The sequence below is a fragment of the Chaetodon auriga genome, chromosome 11 (assembly GCF_051107435.1).
Source record: "Chaetodon auriga isolate fChaAug3 chromosome 11, fChaAug3.hap1, whole genome shotgun sequence".
Classification (NCBI taxonomy): domain Eukaryota; kingdom Metazoa; phylum Chordata; class Actinopteri; order Chaetodontiformes; family Chaetodontidae; genus Chaetodon; species Chaetodon auriga.
Window position 1 is genome coordinate 16,510,506 of NC_135084.1, and position 19,564 is coordinate 16,530,069.

The 19,564-nt window shown below is 39.7% G+C and overlaps 1 protein-coding gene across 1 annotated transcript; it reads right to left on the bottom strand.

The window, feature by feature from the left end:
• Window positions 1-389: 389 nt before the first annotated feature.
• plek (pleckstrin) lies at window positions 390-6,580 on the bottom strand. Its single transcript, XM_076742281.1, has 9 exons — window positions 6,450-6,580; window positions 3,610-3,765; window positions 3,172-3,353; window positions 2,199-2,290; window positions 1,928-2,112; window positions 1,604-1,708; window positions 1,113-1,196; window positions 935-1,004; window positions 390-782 (listed from the first exon to the last, which is right to left on the bottom strand). The coding sequence occupies exons 1-9, from the start codon at window positions 6,489-6,491 to the stop codon at window positions 643-645; spliced, it is 1,056 nt and encodes a 351-aa protein (XP_076598396.1). The 5' UTR covers window positions 6,492-6,580; the 3' UTR covers window positions 390-642.
• Between the last annotated feature and the right edge of the window lie 12,984 nt (window positions 6,581-19,564).

Here is a 19,564-nt window from a genome sequence, read left to right on the forward strand (position 1 = left end):
TATTGTCAAATTATTGTGAGCAGAATAACAATACTGTTCACGATGATTGTTAACTTGTTCTTACATCTTTATTACTAATATTCTAACATTTCTGTTTCATGTTTCTACCGTAATATTTATCACAGTGAACAAATATTGATACTACCATAATTTTCTCATTGTTATTCCCAAAATAATCCCAGGTTATTAACTGTGTAATTACAGTTTATTAACTGTGTAATTACCGTGGTTCGGCATTATTATACCTGTTGTTCCAAGATATTACCCCTTATTACCTCATTATTACTCAACTATACTGTGCTACCAATTTAGCTTTATCTTGGCACACATCACAATATTGTGACATCATCTGTGCACAAAAATGTAATTAGACATTTATGACAAAGCCTCAGTTTAGTCAAGACTTTTATTTCTCTTTAATTCGTCACTGCACAAAACCATTATAACATTAGTATGATAGTGTATAGAGGAGTGAAACTTGCCAGTTACTAGATTGACACAGCACTACATTGTGGTATTAATTCAGTTATTCTTAGCCAACACACTATTAAATGTAATTATAGACATTTCAAACATGGGATTTTACAGTCAAGAGGTTCAACTGTGGCTGGCATATTTTGCACAGCTGCTTCACCGCTCCTGTTATTTCCCGCTTTTCGACACCGCCTGTACTGCTTTGATCCAATCCTTTCTTTCTTCAGCTGTAGCAGCTTGGAGGAAGTAGTGAGTCTCATCTGAGGTGATGATCTCAAAGAGGTTGCCATCAATGTCGTATTTTTTGGCTGAGACCAGGAAAAGAGGAAAAGAAGTTAAGAGGGACGGGCTGAAGAGAAACCACTGACAGTAAAAACAGCAATTATATTTCCTGGTCACAGTCTGTCACAGTGGAAAGCAATACAGGGCATGCGTATCCTGCCACAACCGTCTCACTCACCATCAGGCACATACTCCACAGCTGTAACCACAGAGCCACGGAGATGGATGGAGCCAAGCGGGTCATCACCCTGACACAAAGAAAGAAAGGAGGCAGAAAGTAGGAAAAACAAAAAAAAAACATGTGAGACAAAGAAACTCTTATTCTTATTTCTGCTTGTCCACGTCAATATATTTACCTTTGTAGGATCATAATAATGCATAAAAGCAGGGTCATCCCTCAGTATGAATTTTCGCACCTTCCAGTTTTTTCTCCGATGTCCCTGTGATGAAAGAACACAGCACATGCTTCATCTGATTTACTGAACGCCAAACGGCAAACATGGCATTGTGTCAGGCGACTGTGAAGGAGACTTCCTCTTTCAGTGAACACGACAACTTGCATAACTGTAATAACAAAAAAGAGAAAGAAAAAAAGTTCTCACTTCCCCCCACAGGGCTGCTGTGGAGGAAAGTGACAAATGACTTTTCTAATTGCAACAGGAAAAAAAATAAAATAAAAGCTGACACTTTCATCTACAGGGCTGGTGTGTGTTATTTTAATCTACATGTTTGTGAACGTGAGAACTGCATTGAAAAGTGCGGCTTCACATCAAGAGATGCCACAGAGCTGACACCTTGTAAACGCACAAAAAAACACAGTGACACTTTTGCTTGCTTTCTGAATCACCTGTTTCAGCAAACAGCCCTGTTTTATGATGTTTCCTCTGAATTCCTCCTTCACAAGGACATCTTCATCACTGGAGTAGCCTTCACAGAAGAACCCACTGTCTGCCTGCCACAAAGCACAGCCATGCACACACACACACACACACACACACACACACAGATACACATTAAACATCGTCCATGATCCCACTCACTCAACCTTGTTAATACTGACCACGTGCCAACATTTGTCTTACTGGAAAAAGACTGAGACATACACAATTTCCTTTTACAGTAATGATGAAATTCTTGAAATAAATTCTTTTCAACACTCAGCTGGACTTACAAAGTAATAAAGAGCATTTGTATCATCTAAGAAGACCGACTGCTCTCCGCTCTCTGCTCCCTCTTTTGACAGGTCGCCTGCAGGCTGGAGAAAACCCTCATTCATGAGCCCTGTTGCTAACATGAGGGCCTCAGGCCTGTTTCTTGCTTTTCCCTTTGAAATCAGCCACTCTACCACTGTTGCACCTGTGCAAAAGGAGCGAGACTGTTAGAAGATAAAAATAATAACTTCTTCCGCACCTGTAACATCAATAAAACCAAGACAACAGTACCAGTGAAGCAGTGGTTGAAGACTCGATTCTCCTGCTCCAGTTTTAACTCTCTCACTCCATCATCTTGGTCTTTCATCAGAGTGTACAGCTCACTGAGAAAACACAATGTGAACACTCTTAACAGGTTTCACCATACCATCATTCTATCACCAAGTTTCACCAAGTCCCTGTGCCAAACCATGAGAGTGTAAAGCTCACATTTTGTTCATGTGCTGACCTGCTGTGCTCTGCTTGTAAGAATGAATGGTCTCAAATAAAGACTTTGGAAGTTTGTGTCCAAAGTCAAAACTGCACGGCTCAAACGGTGTGTTTACTGGCTCTACCACAAGCTGCAAGCTACCTAATGCTAACGTGCTAGTTGGGTGTCGTATTATAAAGGGCAAAAAAGTTCGCATTTGGAGGAAGGTGGGGTGGGACACTGTTTGTGTCCCGTGTGAAACCGAAAGTCAATGTTGACCCATTTTGTGTTAAATACTGTGCTTGTGTTAGAGCATCAATGATACAAAAATTAAGGCAGACCTTTGTCGTACTGGCTTGTCATTGCTACTCTCAAATGGAGATATTTGTTGTTTTGGGAGTCACTGGCAGTCATTTCGGTATGAGGATGTGTTTGAAACAACGCTGAAGCATAAATTTAACCTCTGTGTTTCGTGTTGATGCATGATTTCCTGTAATAAACCAAACCAAACCAGGGTATGTTAGAATGAACAGTGTGATCTTACATCTTTCTTAATACTTAAAATGGTGTCCCTGATCATCAGTCACAGAGACTTTTACAGTAACTCACATAGTTGACGTTAGCTTAATTAGGTCACTATCGATAGCTGACTGCGAAAGAACCTGGTTTCATCTCCCTCTATCTGAAATCAAGGACTCACAAGTAAAAATTATGAGTAGTCTTTCACCATTATCATTGTAAACCACCACCTACCCACCACCCACCTAACCACCAATGAGATTTTACTGAACATACCTCAGGTTGATTGTGTCTGGCAGGCGAATGGAGCGTCGTGTGGACCTCCTGGCGAACTTTCTTCCCCCTTGTATGCAGGTAATGGCTCTCTTGATGTCCTTCACCCACAGCTCCCTCTCCTCCACATGTGAGGCTTGGAAGAAATGATCCTGCTTCTTGTCTGTGGTAATCTTGAAAACCAACTAAACGGAGCATTACGAATCAGTCACACTTACATTTTCTGTTAACTCTTGAGATTTTCCATTAGATATTAGGAAAACCAACAACAGAAATGGCTGCTCATCAGTTTCCTCAAATTGATCAAATTTTCTTAAACATTAAATCTACTCTTGCACTCTGTGACTAATCTTAAACATTCTGCCCTAAGTGCCATGTTCACATCTCTAAACCTTCAGTGCTGGTTCAGATTTTCAGCAGGTACTCTTGACATTTTCTTACCATCCTCTTGCCAAAATCCTGGCAAGGACTGATGAGTGTGGCTCCCTTTAGTGGAATCATTCCTTTCGGAGAACGGTCTGTTTTCTTTTTATAGAATTCCACCCCGTCGTCTGACAGCACCACCCACACTGCCTTCCAGGAGTTTAGCACTGTACCCTGAGGATCAATGAGACAGGTGACAACAGGCAGCCTTGAGCACAAGCGCGAAAGCATTGTCGAGTATGTAGTTGTTACAGTTGCACATTAAGTGAATATTTTGATCTGTGTGTATTTTAACATTTCTCGGTCATCAGTAAAGGTACGTGAGCCTGATATGCTCTTCATCCTCTCCCTTGCGCAAGTAACACGAGGAATAGCACCAAACATCACAAGCCTTACTTGACAACAGTGACCTTCAAATCTGAGGCGGAGTGCAGGGCTTTGAAGGTCACTCATCACTTAAAAGTAAGAAAGTTTCCCACAAAACAAGAGAGTTAGAGAGTTCTTTCTCAGATGATGTAACATGAGAAATACTAAATTTTGAGTTCAAATGAATGTTCCTCTTTTGCTTTGTGTGTCGTTTCAGACGCTGAGTTTGGTGGCATGAAGTGAACAATTAGCATGCAGGGTTAAAAAATGAAAGCAGACAGCTCTTATCTGATCAGCATTTACCAGCTGCATGAAAATGCAGAAATCAGTCTACATTTAGCAGTTCTGGTAATAGCCTGCGTATGAGGAAGAGGAATCACTGACTGGCAGTCGCTCTGTGGAGCAGTTTGGGTTTGGGTTTTATATATGTTCCATGTCACTTGGTTTGGTTAAAGCAAACTATCATGCTGACAGTGTCTTCTGCTTCCTGCACTCCCTCAGGGAACATAAGCAAGTTGTTTAATAAGTGTGTCTTTTTTTTTTTCTTTAAGAAAGCCATGCTTTTGGGAATGTATAACATTTAAAGTTATGTAACTTATGTACAAAGTCCTCCCAAAGTATATCTGCTGTGGAACATATGCCTTCAACCACCACAAGAACACCACAGAATTATGGCTGTGCTCATCAAATTCAACCACACAGGGGATAAATAATATAACAGAAATATCTAATATTATGGTGGAGGAATATCAGCCTTTGTCTTCTGAACAGACGTAGTCTTCTATCTTGTCATTCACATACTCCACTGTGTGAAGCAGGATGTTGAACTATTCATATATTCGTCCATACATAACACTGTGTATGGTTTAAATACTAAAACTGAGTAGTCATTTTCTAGATAAGACGGGCATTGTAGATTTTAGTAAACAATACTTAAACAGGAGTAAATAGTGGATTAATTAGGGACTATTTTCAGTCGCAGATCGAGACACATTTGGTGCTGCATTGATTCAAAATAGACTACCGTGGCCACGTTCACCCTAATAAGGGAACATGTCGCAGTGCAACAGTGTGGTGCATTGATGTATTTTAGAACAACAATGACAACAACAATAACAACGTATTTGGTACAGAAGAATGAGCTTCTGTAAGTCAGTTTGGCTACAATGACAACTTAATAGTTGGATCAATTCATTGTTGGCAGTAAGAAAATACAGAAAATTACCATTTTATCCTTTAATGTTGAAATGTCTGTCTTTAATCTGTGTGTTTGACTGTGTTTTCATTGACACTCCCACAGTAAGTCAGGAATAAATGCACCATGTTTGCATAATACCTGTGTCTGTTCCACTCTTTCCATGCAGAAGAAATGTTCTCTGACAATGTCTTAACGATCTGCAGGCGTGACCATTATACACAGCTATGGCTATTCATAGCAACAGTAGTGTCTACGGACTGTTCATAAGATAAAACACATCTGCCATGATATCTCAAACAATACCATCGAACAAGAGAAAGACATTCAATAATGGGTTAGTTACTGACATACACTTTTAAACAGAGTTTGCAAAGTGCTTCACAATAAAGGACAACACAAAAAGAACATACAGGGTAATAAAGTTATGTCTGAGCACACAAAAGCAACTCATTAAGATACAGTTTCTAAGTGTGCCTTTGATTGGCATGTTGGGTGTGTAGAGAAAAAAAATCAGACTTTGCTCAATGCAGAAAAACACCTGTGCGTAGGTTTAAAGTGTGAAACAAACACATTCTCACCGCATTTTTAAGATGCATTGGCTGATGTGTGAATGTTGGCTATAAACAGTGTTTATACATTCATCCTCTGTCTTTGCTTGTGAAAGCAGCTGGAATGTGTTGAGTGTTTGTGACTTCGCAGTATTCTCATGGCATATTGCAAAAAGAGCGTTTGTTTCGGGTCACAGGATTCTTCGATTTGTTAACTGCAAATCTGTCTGTATGTAGAATAAAGTGTGGAAAACAAGCTACAAAACACATTTCGTATTTTACCCTTGGTTGTAGACAGAAGCAGGAACTTGGATTTTTTGTAGCAACTGTAGAACAGAAGTGTGTAGTTGCGTGTTATGCAGCGAATTTCAAGTGACATGCACATCTGATCCTCTAGGTGCTGCTTTGACTTCGAATATTCCTCTTTACCAGCGTTGTTTGTCTGGTCGGACATTTTCAAAATGCTTATTTATTTATTTTTGTTGCAGTGTGGGTGACTGATGCAACAGTGACAGCATTAAACACCACTTCAGCAGTGATTTCTTCAAAAGCCTCGTATGAATCTGATACATTTAATAGTTTTGTATCTCTTTTAACTCACAATGTTTCTACTTTTTACCAGGAGAGATCATAAAGTTATCAATTCTGCTGCAATCTTGTCAGTGTTTGACTCGTCCAAGCTCATATTCAAGCTTCACCAATGCTATGCGATGAAGCGGATTGTATCTTCTTGTAGTTATTCTTACCTTTTTCACCAAATATCCCTCTCTGATCTCTTGTGGCTCCATCACCCTGCTCTTTGCTGCTGCCAGCTGCAACTTCTGTCACTTTTTTAGAAGCTGTCAAAAACATTTCCCATCCAGTCCACCTACTCTCTCTCTCTCTCTCTCTCTCTCTGTCTCTCTCTCTCTCTCTGTGTGTGTGTGTGTGTGTGTCTTCTTCTGTCGAAACCACAAACACACACAAGCAGGAAGTTGTGCCTTAGGGCGTGTTACAATGATGAGTGGTCAAACAGCTTCCTCTTCTATGTCATATTATCAGTTACAGCTACAGATTATGTCTCTCAGCTTTACAGCGTTCTAACATAAAGAGGGAGCTTGACAGCTGCAGTGAAAATACTTGGAGAAGACTTGGACATTTCACTGCAGTTACAATAAAACTTGCACTGAAACTACCATTAGAAACAGAAGAGGTTGAGCTGGAAACACAGTGTAGTAGATGTTTTCTCTCTTCTGTCATGCTTTGTGTGGTTGAGTGGATCTTTGTTTCCTGTGGTTCTCTTTCATATATTTGTACTGCAGTTTTTCACATTTTGTCTGATGTTTTGATACTTCTTACTGTTCTGTAACTAACCACTGACTGACTGACTGTGCTCTCCAACCCAGTGGATACATCATAGCACTATATTTAGCTTGAGTATGATCAACTATGAGTACATGTGTAGCTATGTTTGGGTCCATCACAATAGCTGACCTGAGTCAGACTTTGGTTGACCTATTTCTGGAACAGCAAAGGTTCCTCTTTTCCTAATTTCTCAATATGACTAAAGTGTGTTGCAGTTGCACTGAAGCGGACAGGCTGGATAACAACAGAGGGCAGCAAATTGCAGAACAAAACTGCAGAATGCTGTTATTAATTCATTAAACTTCAGAATGTATGTAAAGGGCTTCAGCAATCAGTACAGCAATGGATATAGAACATATATTACATAGTACAGTATGTATTCATTAATGATGAAGATGGAGTTGTGCAGTTGTAGCTGCATAAGACGTCACTCACTTATTATCAGAACATGTGGCACAGCGTCTAGTTTCACAAACTTGTCATTTCATGGCATTGAAGGAAGTCTTGGTATCTGAGGTGTCAGCTCTCATCAGCATGGTGACCGAACTGTTTGCATCAGTGGAATAACTCCAACCACGAAGTGACTGGCAGGGACGAAACACTGAGTGTGACACTGAAAGGGTGTTTTGGAAGGCTGTGACTGAATCAATGCAGGTTTGTTTTTATACTTTATTTCTCATACTGTAAATAATTTAATAGGGGGGTGGGGAACCTCTGGCCTCTGTGCTGTATATGGCCAGCAAGACTGTTTAATCTGACCCACAAGGCAATTCACAAAGACAAAAAGCAATTACTTTTTGTCAGTGATAACATAAAATAGTGGATAAGGGCTGGGGAACCTTTTCACTATCAAGGGCTATTCAAATTTTTATAACATCCTTTAGCGGGGTCACTGGTGATTGGGAAGCACCTGAGGAGCTTATTATACATATGCGATTAGGGGGAGGGGGATGTTCAATTGTATCAGGGTGGCCTTGGCCCCCCTGGCCATCTCTTGCCTATACTTAATTATTGAATACATATATCAGACTAACCTCTGTGTTGACTGAGCCTGCTTCTCTTTGGGGAGGCGTCTGATGTCAGGCAGTAGAGATGATCATGGTCATGGTCAGTTTTGAGCAGAACGGCATCTTTGCAAGAGTCCGTTTTGAAAAGAGCTGCTAGAAGGTCCTTGCTTTGCTCAGTGAGTTCATGTTGTAGGTTGTCAGGCACATCAGTTGGTTCCATAGCAAATACGCTCAATTCTTTTTGTTCATGTCCTTCAACCTCTCGCCAAATGCCTGGAGGAGTTTTTCATACTCCCCAGCACATCCACATGTCATTACAGGCTTTTGTTCTTGCACAGTAGGAAAATGCACAGTGTGACCTCTTTCCAGTTGCCACGGCTTCAACTTCACCAAGCAAGCAGCCCCCTCCCCCTCCCCTTCAATGCACCTGAGCTTTTCAGGTGCCGCCAAATCACCACTGACAGACCCCCGCCCATGTGTCCTCCCCCATGAAAAATTTCTGCGAGTACCAACAAGTTTGTTCCTCAAAGGTTGTTTTAAATAAGAAATGGCCTTTGATAGGAAAAAGGTTCTTCACATGAATTCATTTTAATTAATACAACATACTACACAATACTACACTTTTATACATACTGTGCTTTCAGTTTATTCTTAAGTCTTCTTGCTCACCTTCGTGAAGCAACTTACAGGTGGTGGACACAAGAACATGAACATCTCCTTAATCTACATAAACTATTAAAAACCCTCTTGGATTAGCTGGAAAATGCATTTTTTCAACATTTATTGATTTCCACAGCAAAGTTGAAATGAGCTCAACCATAAACACATCCAGCAGTAAAATGCAACATTCACATTAATGCAATAGTATTATTAATCAAAAACTATCATATATAATAGTGAAATACTTCAACAGGGACCATCTTTTCTGTTTAATTAGTACTTTTACTTTTGATACCTCGTGTAAATTTTGCTGATAATACTTCCGGCAGGTTATTTCACTATGGGTTTGAATGAAGGATTTACCTACAACTACCTAAGTAAAGGATCTGACTACTACCTCCACCTCTGACTGTAGTGCTCTCCAACACAACATCTGAAAAATCAAATTTCCATTGAACAAAATCAACTCAATGCAAAACTGAAAATGCAGTTTGTGGCTTCGAAAGATGGAGATAAAATCAACACCTGTGCTATTCATAGTGCAATCCATGGGATGACATGTTCTTATATCAGCATTAGATAGAATGGTTTATTTTGATGTGATGCTGTTAATGTTCCTCTAGAGGGTCTCATAAACACATATGAACTGAATGACATATGAGATGTGCTGTACGGCAGTCAGGGGCAACACCAGCACTAAGAGGATGAGAAAAAGAAAACAAAAGGCTATAGATGGCAATGATTGTCAGAAACATAAAGGTGATGATTAAAATAGTTGAATATCTCATAAGAGTTAATACAATATCATCTTCATGTGTACCTCTGTTGGGAAAGCTGCCTTGGAGGGCCTTTGAAATCACTCATTGATTGGTTATACATCAGTTAGGCAGCTGGAGCACAAAAATAAGCTGATTGAATTATTTATAAGATACCGTATGTATTCAATAATCCTCCTAATGGACAGAAGGTTTAAGCCAGCTGCCTCGTTTAAATCACTGTTGTTTCATGATAAGACCATACTATTAAAAGTCACCTTCTGCTGATGATCTCATTCCTATAAACAGGGATCACGGGGACGTTCTCCAGGACCAGGGCATTCATCAAAAGAGACGCTGGCCATACTGTTTGTCTGTCTGCCTTGAATCATGCTTTTCTCTTGCACATGTTATGAATAAACATTATGGGGGGCTGGTGTTTATGAGTTCATTGATGAATCTTGGGGCGGTGAGTTTCATTAACTGTCATCTCTCTGGGGTAGTGATTGAAAAGGGGCTCGAGGTATGGAATGTTAATGTCACTGATAGACCATAGATGGAAGCAAAGAGGACAGAGCATTTGTAATCTCTTGTTCTAATCAAGACCAGTCGTCAAGGACGGCCTCAGAAAAAAAAAATCCTAAAAAAACGTTTAACCCTCGTTGTCTTTGTATGAGACACATAAAGGTGCAATTACAAAAGCTCAGAGACAGAGAACCACAATCAAAGCATCCTTCTGGTTTATTTTACTGAAATCATGTCTCTCCTCTTCATCCTTCGGTTGTCTTCTTATCCACTCGCAGTGTGAAGAGCACGCACGACGTACTGTACATCCTGGGAATAGAGAAAAGAAACTTAGCAGTAAGCTTGAGGAGGAGATGAGTAAGGTACTGTAAGCATGATGAAACTGAAGAAACAGGACATCTTCAGCGAAAAAAAAAAAAAAAAACACAGCCCATCTCTTTCAACCCCCGAACCCCTTTCACACCTGAAACAACCTGTGAACATACATTGTTAATCGACCAGGGGTGCTTACATGTGCAATCTACCATGACCTTTGTTATGAAGTGCTACTATTTTCTATATAATACATAAAATGCTCTGTCCAGCTTCCTGGAGTCCGAGAGTCTGTCCCATGTACAGGTGAATATCCTGCGGTGAAAACTCTCCCAGGCCTTTTGTTGCATGTCATCCCCATATTTCGCCCACTCTCTTCTGTCGAAATGAAACACTTTGAAGTTAAACCTCTCTTCGGGTGCTGACTGAAAACCACAAAGTCCGAGTTAATTTTGCATCTGACAGAAAACAGTCACACTTGAATTCATTTTTGCAAAAGAAGTAAACTTCTTGTGTGTTTTCTTGAAATATTCCTTGTGACACATTGATTTGTTTTTGTTTTCTCGGTTCATCGATGTGGTATCAATAACACACGGGGGGGGGACTGTAAGGGTACTGTACTTAAAGTTGCTGTTATTAATATTTCTCATTAACAATGGATCACATTGCATGTTAAAGGGATTGTTCGTAATAACAGGTAATTCTTATTACCTTACTGTTCCCCTAATGCCGTCTGTCTTCTTAGTGTCTTATTGTGCATTGTTTTGGTTGACTCTCATCAGTGTTATCGTCAGCTGTTTACAATGAAAAGACTCTGATAAACCTGCCCAGCACCAAATGGACAGCCAGACAAAGCTAATGCAACTGCAACTAAACAGCATTTACCGTATAAAGAGCTAAATATTTCTCTCATGAATTGGTGGAGATCAAACTAGAGCTACAAGGAGAGTGAATGTCGGACTAAATGAACGTTCATGTTGCTGGATGTCGAACTGTTTGTCATTGGAGCAGTGGGATGCTTACAGCTTGTTTCCGGTGCCCCCAAGTGGCCAAATGCACCAATTAGTGCAGTGTTAAGTACTTCTGTACAGTGAACTTCTTGTCCACTACAATTCAGAGGTACTTTTCACACCACTACATTTATTTGACAGCTGTAGCTGCTAAGCAGATTAGTGTTTAGATACAAAAAAAATACAGCATAATATGATAAATTATGCAGGCTGCTGCTTATAATATATTATAACATATATAATATAAAACTCTGAAAGGACAGTTAGGCTCTACATTGTTGCTGTAAGTACTCGTCTACTTTTACTTGGGTTGAGTAAAATTTCGCTGCAGTACAACATGTTATATTTCATTTCTTTCATTCAGTTATTGCCACATTTACTGAAGCAAAGCAGCGGACTGCTTCCTCCAACACTGCTAATACAGTAACACCAGTGGAGGATGAGTTCTGTTCTGCTCCACTTTGGAGATCACTTCCATTTTTCTTCCTCTCTTTCCTCATATTGAACACAGCAATAAATACTGCATGTGTTGTTCCTCCTGCTGCCCCACCCTTTGCCATAGTTCTTGTTTTGCTGCCCAGGGATTGAGACATCTTCATCCCAGTCCTCTGTACCTCACAAGCGCCATCAATAATTCTGCTAAAGAGTGCACTGAGCTGAAAATGGGAGGGGAGGATGGAGGCGGGGGGGGTGGGGGGTCGGGGGTGGGGGGCAGTTGATAGCTTTTCCATGGTACACTCAATCTCTCTCCTCTGCCTCCTTTCATTCCTGTTGTGCTCCCACACTTCCTAACATGACCTCCTGCAATGTTGTTTATCATTTTGTGCTGTATGGACAACAGGCACAGCACACAGCCTTTAGCTCTGATGTAAAGAAGGCAGTCTGGAGCCACTGAACAGGTTCAAAGGAGCTTTTATTTGCTTATTGCAATCAACCATATGAACATTGGCCATTGTTAATAAGTGACATTTTACATAGTATGCTTGATGGAATTGAATAAAAAAGAAAACCCAGTATCCTCAGAATAATATAGTATATCATGATTTTCTATAAATAGGTATCCACAGGTAGAATGTACAAAAAAAAAAAAAAAAAAAGCATGGCATAAAAAAAGCAGCTAGCAAACGTTACTGTGTGTGTTTGTTCACACATAGAGCCGCACTGTGTTGATAAGATGCAATCTGAAAAGTTCATTTCTTAAATTAACAAGCGTCTGCTTTCATGAATGTATTTCGACTTTTTAGGCTAAGAGTTGTTCTGATAGTTACGACATTACAGCACACATCCCACTGAGCCAGTCCCTTATTTGAGACTCAGATCTCCTGATACCAGATGAATCAGACATATTTTTCCGTAGAATGAAAGATGCATTTCACTCTCTGGCTTGGAAATGTAATAAGACCTCCCTGACTTTGATGTATATATATTTTTTTATTGATGAGTGTGATTTTTAACAAAGCTGATTCCTTGTATTGGACATCTGTCACTTTGACACATGGTGATTTTATGTGTGATAACATGGCACATACTTTATGAGCTGTCTGCGACGATCAAATGGATTTCAGGCCCATTGAATGTTTTCAGAAAACATGTTCGAATGAAAAGTCAGTTCAGAAGAATTTAAATGGTTTTATTAACCATGCCAGCTGCATGGCTCTGGGGATCCAGGATGAATTATAATAACTTTGATGATGCCTTAACTTTTCATCGTGTTCCATCATCAGGTCAAAATTTCACTATGTCCATTACTTTGGACGACGTTCCCATCAGCCTCAACTGCACTTCAGCGGCGTTAAGTGCTAATAGTAAATGTTACAATACATAGACATGGTAAATGTTCCACCTGATAAAATGAGCATGTGCTGATGTATTGTCATGTTTCATTCTAGATGAGCATTGGTACCCATGTTTCTACAGAAACCGTTCCAGACTGTGTAATTACTGACAACTTCAGTGGACACTAACAATCAGGAAAAAACATAAATAACAAAACAGGCAATTACCTCCAACAAAACAACACAATACGACCAAATATAGGACAGAAAATTACAAGTACAATATTTCTACCGTACAGTATTTTTGCCATTTTTCATACATCTACATGCTGAAGTAGAAGCATGTTCAGAGCGGACTTCACAACGAGTTCACGTCTCTCTGGTCTATAACATTACCTCAGTTCTTCCTTATGGTGAATTTCTCTCTAATTGCCTCTTGATTCAATCATCAGGTAGGGTGTAAAATAAAACAGGATATAAAGGGCAAAGACATCAAGTTCACAGCCCGAATTGACAACAAAGTGAAATGAACGAGCTGCTGGGGAAGATGGCCCACTGTGGTGGGACTAATAAACCTGCAGGCTAGTTCAGAAGGGTGGGGGGGGGTCTCCACCATCTGCCAATTAAAGGAAGAGGAAATTAATGGATAAACAGTTTCATTGGGGATCAGACACGAGTGATGGTGCTGTGAGCCCTGCAGGAAGCTACACCGCACCACTGCCATAACCACCACCACCCTCGTGTTGTTAGCAGCCTCGAGGAACAAGCAAGCTTATTTATTCTCATAATTTTTTTTTCTAATCTCTCCGTGCCATTGCCAGAAACTCCCTTCAAGAGTTTAGTTCCAAGGCAAGCTATGCTAATGTGATCTTTTTTACAGTATATTTGCTCTTATGCAGATAAGTCGTCTTATCCGTCACTTCACACCTGTTCTGCTGCAAGCTATTTCTGCCCATTATTGTGGATTGGATGATTGGGTATACACACCAGGTTATGGCTTAAAAAAAAAACTTTCCATGGATTTTCATGTGATTACATTATACGTAGTGAAACAGCCACACAGTAGCAACACCAAACGCAGAAGCTGAAAGAGTTTGAGTGCCTTCATGTGCCTTGTCTAAACCCTTTAAAAGGTATTGATTTGAGTAACAGCCCGCAGCCTCTGAGGTGATTTCTTCTCATCATCAGACCAAAGCACTGAAGAGGCTTATCCATATGTCTGCCTGTTCAATCTCAGTGCCCTGAAGATTGTTTTTATTTCTCTGGCTTTTACATAAATTCTTTTTGATCTGTCGTCTTTTGGCAACACCTTTGGATGATGTTGCAGCATTACACCCCTTTAGCTCCTTTAAATTGATACTGACATTCATGCTTGTGGCTCTAGGCCGGGCCATTGTGCCCACATCATTAGTGTACAAATATTAAATTGTCTTTTTTTTTTTTTTTTTTTTTTTTTTTTTTAATTGAAGCTGGGATGAATGATTGTTCCAGCTGTGTATTCATTTGCCCTGGGCCTTGATCTCAGTTTGCCTGAGATATAAAAACAGATCGCAGTCACCTTCTGCACCCAGTGAGATAACTTTGACAACATACTAGCTTTTTTATTTTCATTCTCAGTTTTTATTATAATAGTGCCCCAAAAATAGATAGTGGTAACCATTTGCTTGATCTGTACAGGTAAAACTACTCTGATGTGTCTGTAAAAACCTGTATTAAAATGCTTTACATCATCCCTGCTGTTGTTGATGATCTAGTTTAAATTAAAAGTTGGTATATGTGGCTGAGTGAGAGCACTGGCATGGAAATTATGTGTTTTGATGGGAAGAGCTGGCTCACTCCTGCTCTGGGGGACAGAGGGTAGCAGGGAGTGAGAAGATGCCAAACAACAGACTGAGGCAGGATATAAATCAAATCTCTCTGGAGACAATGTGGAACACACACACATACACACAGTGTTTTCTGGGGTCTGCCGGAACTTCGGTGCCTCAGCCACCAGGTTGGTGACTTCAAAACTCGTTGGGAACAGAAGCAAGTGATTACAACAGCAGAATAATAATTAGGAGGGAAAGCATTAAAGATTTGACTTGAAAGGAATGTATAGGGAGGTCTAGTGGTGGAAGAAGTATTCAAATCACTGCCACACTTTAAAAATACTCCATTACATGTAAGAGATTTGTATTCCAAAATGTACTAAAGTAAAAGCACAGACTTTTTAGCAGCAAAATATCCTTGAATGTCAAAGTAAAAGCACTGTTGATTATGCAGTATGACGCCTGTCAGAGTTATATAACTGCATCGTTACTGATAAATCAACGTGTAAGCAGAACTTTAATGTAACTTATTTCATCAACGTGGAGCTAATTTGAACTATTCATGAACTGTTGGGTAATGCATCAGTTTCTATCAGGTCATCTGTAAAATCTTAACCTGAAAAGTAACTGCCTGTAAAATAAAAGTATTCTAAGCACAAGTATCACACAAATGTACACCTAGTTAAAGTAGTTGAGTAAATGTACTTTGTACCACAGGTATTATCAGGTTTGCCATAGCTTATAAGGTCAGACTATAGTGTGGTTTATTTTTATCTTTACTGAAGAAAAAATACACACGAAGGCATGTATCAGTTGCTATATGATACCGTCTCCATCGATTGAAGCCTTGAATTGGAACCTGTTCCTGTGATGTCTCCCTCTGCCTGCTATGGTTGTGTGTGTGTGTGTGTGTGTGTGTGTGTGTGTGTGTGTGTGTGTGTGTGTGTGTGTGTGTGTGAATTCTGGTTCAGGAGCCATGAGGAAGGACATGAGGAGTTTAAGTTCAAAGGTTTTTTTTTGTTTTTTTTTTTAAATCTCTTCTTTGTGAATTCTGTTTTTCTCTCATTAAATACATGGACCAGTTTGTGACAGATACGGAGCTTTTGTCTGGGACAGATGCCGCCACATAACAACCTAAACGTGCTCCCCTGCCCCAAATGATAGTCCAGCTTCATAGACACTAAACTTAATGGTGCCTTTGAGTGACCCTCCACAGCTTGTAAGGTCAACATTTCAAGTTTATCACCAGGACGCTGCCCTCGAATGGCGGACAAAATATAAATACCACTGGGACAAATAAGACAATATTTAACCACAGTCTTGGCATCAACACATGTTAGACTACTGGAAAATAGTGTACTAGATTAATGTTAAATCTATTCATAGAGTATAAGTTAATTTTCCTTACCACAAAGAAGGAGGAGTTGACTTTTACCCAGTACTTGCACCTTGCCTTGGCCATATTCACATCTTTACCTGTGATGGATGACTAGCTGAGTGTAATTATGACAGTGTGTGGCATTTCATAACTTTTCAAGTAGACAAAGGTCACCTGAATGGCATCAGACAGTTGAGTAGTGCACACATTTGTCAGACTCTGAAGGCTGCAAAGAATCCACTTGTTTTGTCCTTTTGGGCAAACAAAGGCAGCACATCTGGTCTAGAAGCCCTTGAGATGAGACAGGCCTTGCTGGCTTGTTTTGATGTATTCACAACAAAAATGTTTTGATATCCATCCACTTATCCATTTTCCGCTGATTATCAAGGTCTGCCTCTCACACCGGCTTTATCCTGGGGGATCCTGAGAGGCTCTAGACCAGGTGGGATATGTAATCCCTCCAGTGTGGTCTGGGTCTGCCCCAAGGTCTCCTACAGTTAAGTCTTACCCAGAAAACCTCCTTTCCTATCAAGTGAAAGAGTGAAGCTGTTTCGCTGGCATTCAGGTCTTAAACACAGTCTGGCCTCATGGTTGACTCCAGGCAAAAGTAAAACTAGAGTAAAAGCTATAAATCTCCTTCAGTCTTTCTCAGAGAAAAAAAAAAAAAGCCTGGTCAATTAATCATCACTTTCTGGATGCTTACTACAGCAACATGTGAAAGATGGCATCAAACCCCTGCGGGAGCCCACGCATGGCGAGCTCTGAGGTTGACATCCTGCTTCAAGCAGCAGTTCAAGTGGTGCATGCTGGGGTTCCATATGAAACAAGTATTCATTGGCTCAGACTTCTTTGATCTTAAGTTATATAGACAGATGTTTTTACCCAAGCCTACAGCAGATCTCAGAGAGCAAACTGGAGTGGTCATTAACCCACACTGAGCATAGCATCGAAAAATATAAACCTGGAGAAACTCACATCATAGACTTGCTGCCAGTGTCAATAAGCTGTTTATAGATATTGACAGAAGGACGCATTCTTCAGCTGCTTCAATCAAACTGCTATAAACAGTCAACTCATTCCCTCGGTCTCAAATACCAACGCTTTGCCACGCTCCTCTGCACACTCCTCTGCATCTGTTTGTAACAGGTTGGTTTAGGACCCAATTGCAGTGCCACCAGTACACGGAAGTCACTTTCACTGACTTTGATCTCAGGTGTGACACAGACGGATAAGCTGCAACAAGATTAATGTTCTGTTCAGAAGTACTGAGTGTCTCTAAATGTTTGGTGAATCAAACATTCAATAGTCATAGACAGGCAGAGATCCAGGAAGTGCAGGGCAAAAAATTTTGTTTGTTTTGACCATGCAGGCTAGCTGTTTCCCCCTTTTTCTAGCCTTTGTGTTGAGCTAAGCTAGGCCACTGTTGGTTGCGGCTTCACATGGCCTTGTCTGGAGCCCATCTTTCCTTTCAAATAACATCTGAATAACTACAGCTATCCAGATTAAATGGCAAAACTTGCAGTGTGCAAAGACCATAGCAAATTAAGGGATTTCCATGCATACACGCAAGTGCTGTAGTTGATTCATCCCAGTGCTTGGAGTCGACTGCCAAATGGTAAATTTAGACTTAAGTCATTCCAGTGTTTCCTATCCCATGCTCATGGCCTTCTTCACTGCCAAATCTGGCCTGGCTGTGCACTACACACAAAGTCAGTGTCCTCAGAACTGTTAATGTGCCACAATGTTAGGAATCCAAGGCCCTGGCACCTCCAGCAGCTCCACAGCCAACCCTTCTCCTGGCTGGTCAATCACAGGCCTCTGGATGTTTGGCTCCATAGAGAGTCACACAGTCACGTCGTAGAGAATTGCTGCAAATGAGGAGTGTATCAGGGTGGGCACGATCAGTAGAAGTACTGATTCAGGAAAGATGTTGCTCTGTGAGTGGTTTGTTATTGATCAGCACTTTAAATCCATCGATTGTCATGTACTATTTCTAAAAAGATAATTATAATATATATCATTAGCATTTCCTAAATTTCAAATCTGCTCTTATGATTGTATTTGTTACTTATCTTAGCAGTTCTGACATGCAACTCTGTGCCATTATGTGACTGTACCTTGGGAAATGAATAGAACTTTGCATCGCCAATGTCAGCTTTAAATGCAGAAAAATCAGAGTTGTATAATATAATGATGTATAATGTACCATAATGTGAGAAGCTACAACCTTCAAATTATTCCTTCAGATTATTGCCCTTGAGTTTTTTTTTTTTTCTTTTCTTAAATTAAAATTAGATAGCAAATGTCATTTACAACATGTGTGGACTTTAAACATGTTACCCAACTATAATACATTTCTGGGATGTCGATAACATCGGATTACATGTACAAATTTAGCACTTATAAGTACTATATAAACAGTTAATATATGCTTTATATGTATACTACAGAATGGTTGTAAGCAGGTACACTGTAGAGACATTTTTAAGTGTTTATTAATGTATTTGACAATAATATCTTCTATGAAATATCCATAGTTTTTTAATCTTGTTTAAACAGTCAATAATTGCTTCATAACACATAGTTTAAGCATATCACTAAACACACAGTATACACAATTAAACAGCTGTAGACATTGTTAAAAACATTTTTTAATGCACTGTACAGTTTGTATAAGCCAATATAATAATACTGTACACAAACATAATAACCTGTAATACATTGACTGATAACCATTTTACACTGTGGTATGTACAACATGTGCAAATCAGTGATAATTCTTGATAACAATTAAGAAAAGTTCTTAACAAAAACATTCATTTCATTTCATTTCATTTCAATTCATTTCATTTCATTTCATTTCATTAATTAACACTTATGCCCATGTATCTGTTGACTTTTCCATTACACTGTCTTAAAAACCATTTCTTTATTGTTTATGTACTGGTTAAAAAGTAAATAAATCAAGGGGAGTGTTATCTAATAAGACAATGTTTTATTCAACATTTAATGGCTGACTGGTTGCGGTAAGAAATAACTATGAATGTTGTTGCATTGTGAGCTCTGAGAAGGAACTTTTGAAGTTATGGCTTGATTGATGCTGATTTGGAAATAACCTCTAACTAACTGCAGGATGCACAACACTTAATTATATAGTAACAAACCTATTGTTCTGAACCTGCTGCCAGATATTCTCATTTATCTGCAGCCCTTGCACCACCTGTGCAAAATGTAATTTCAACTATTAACTCCAGAGATCAGCACACTTTCCAAGTAAAATATGC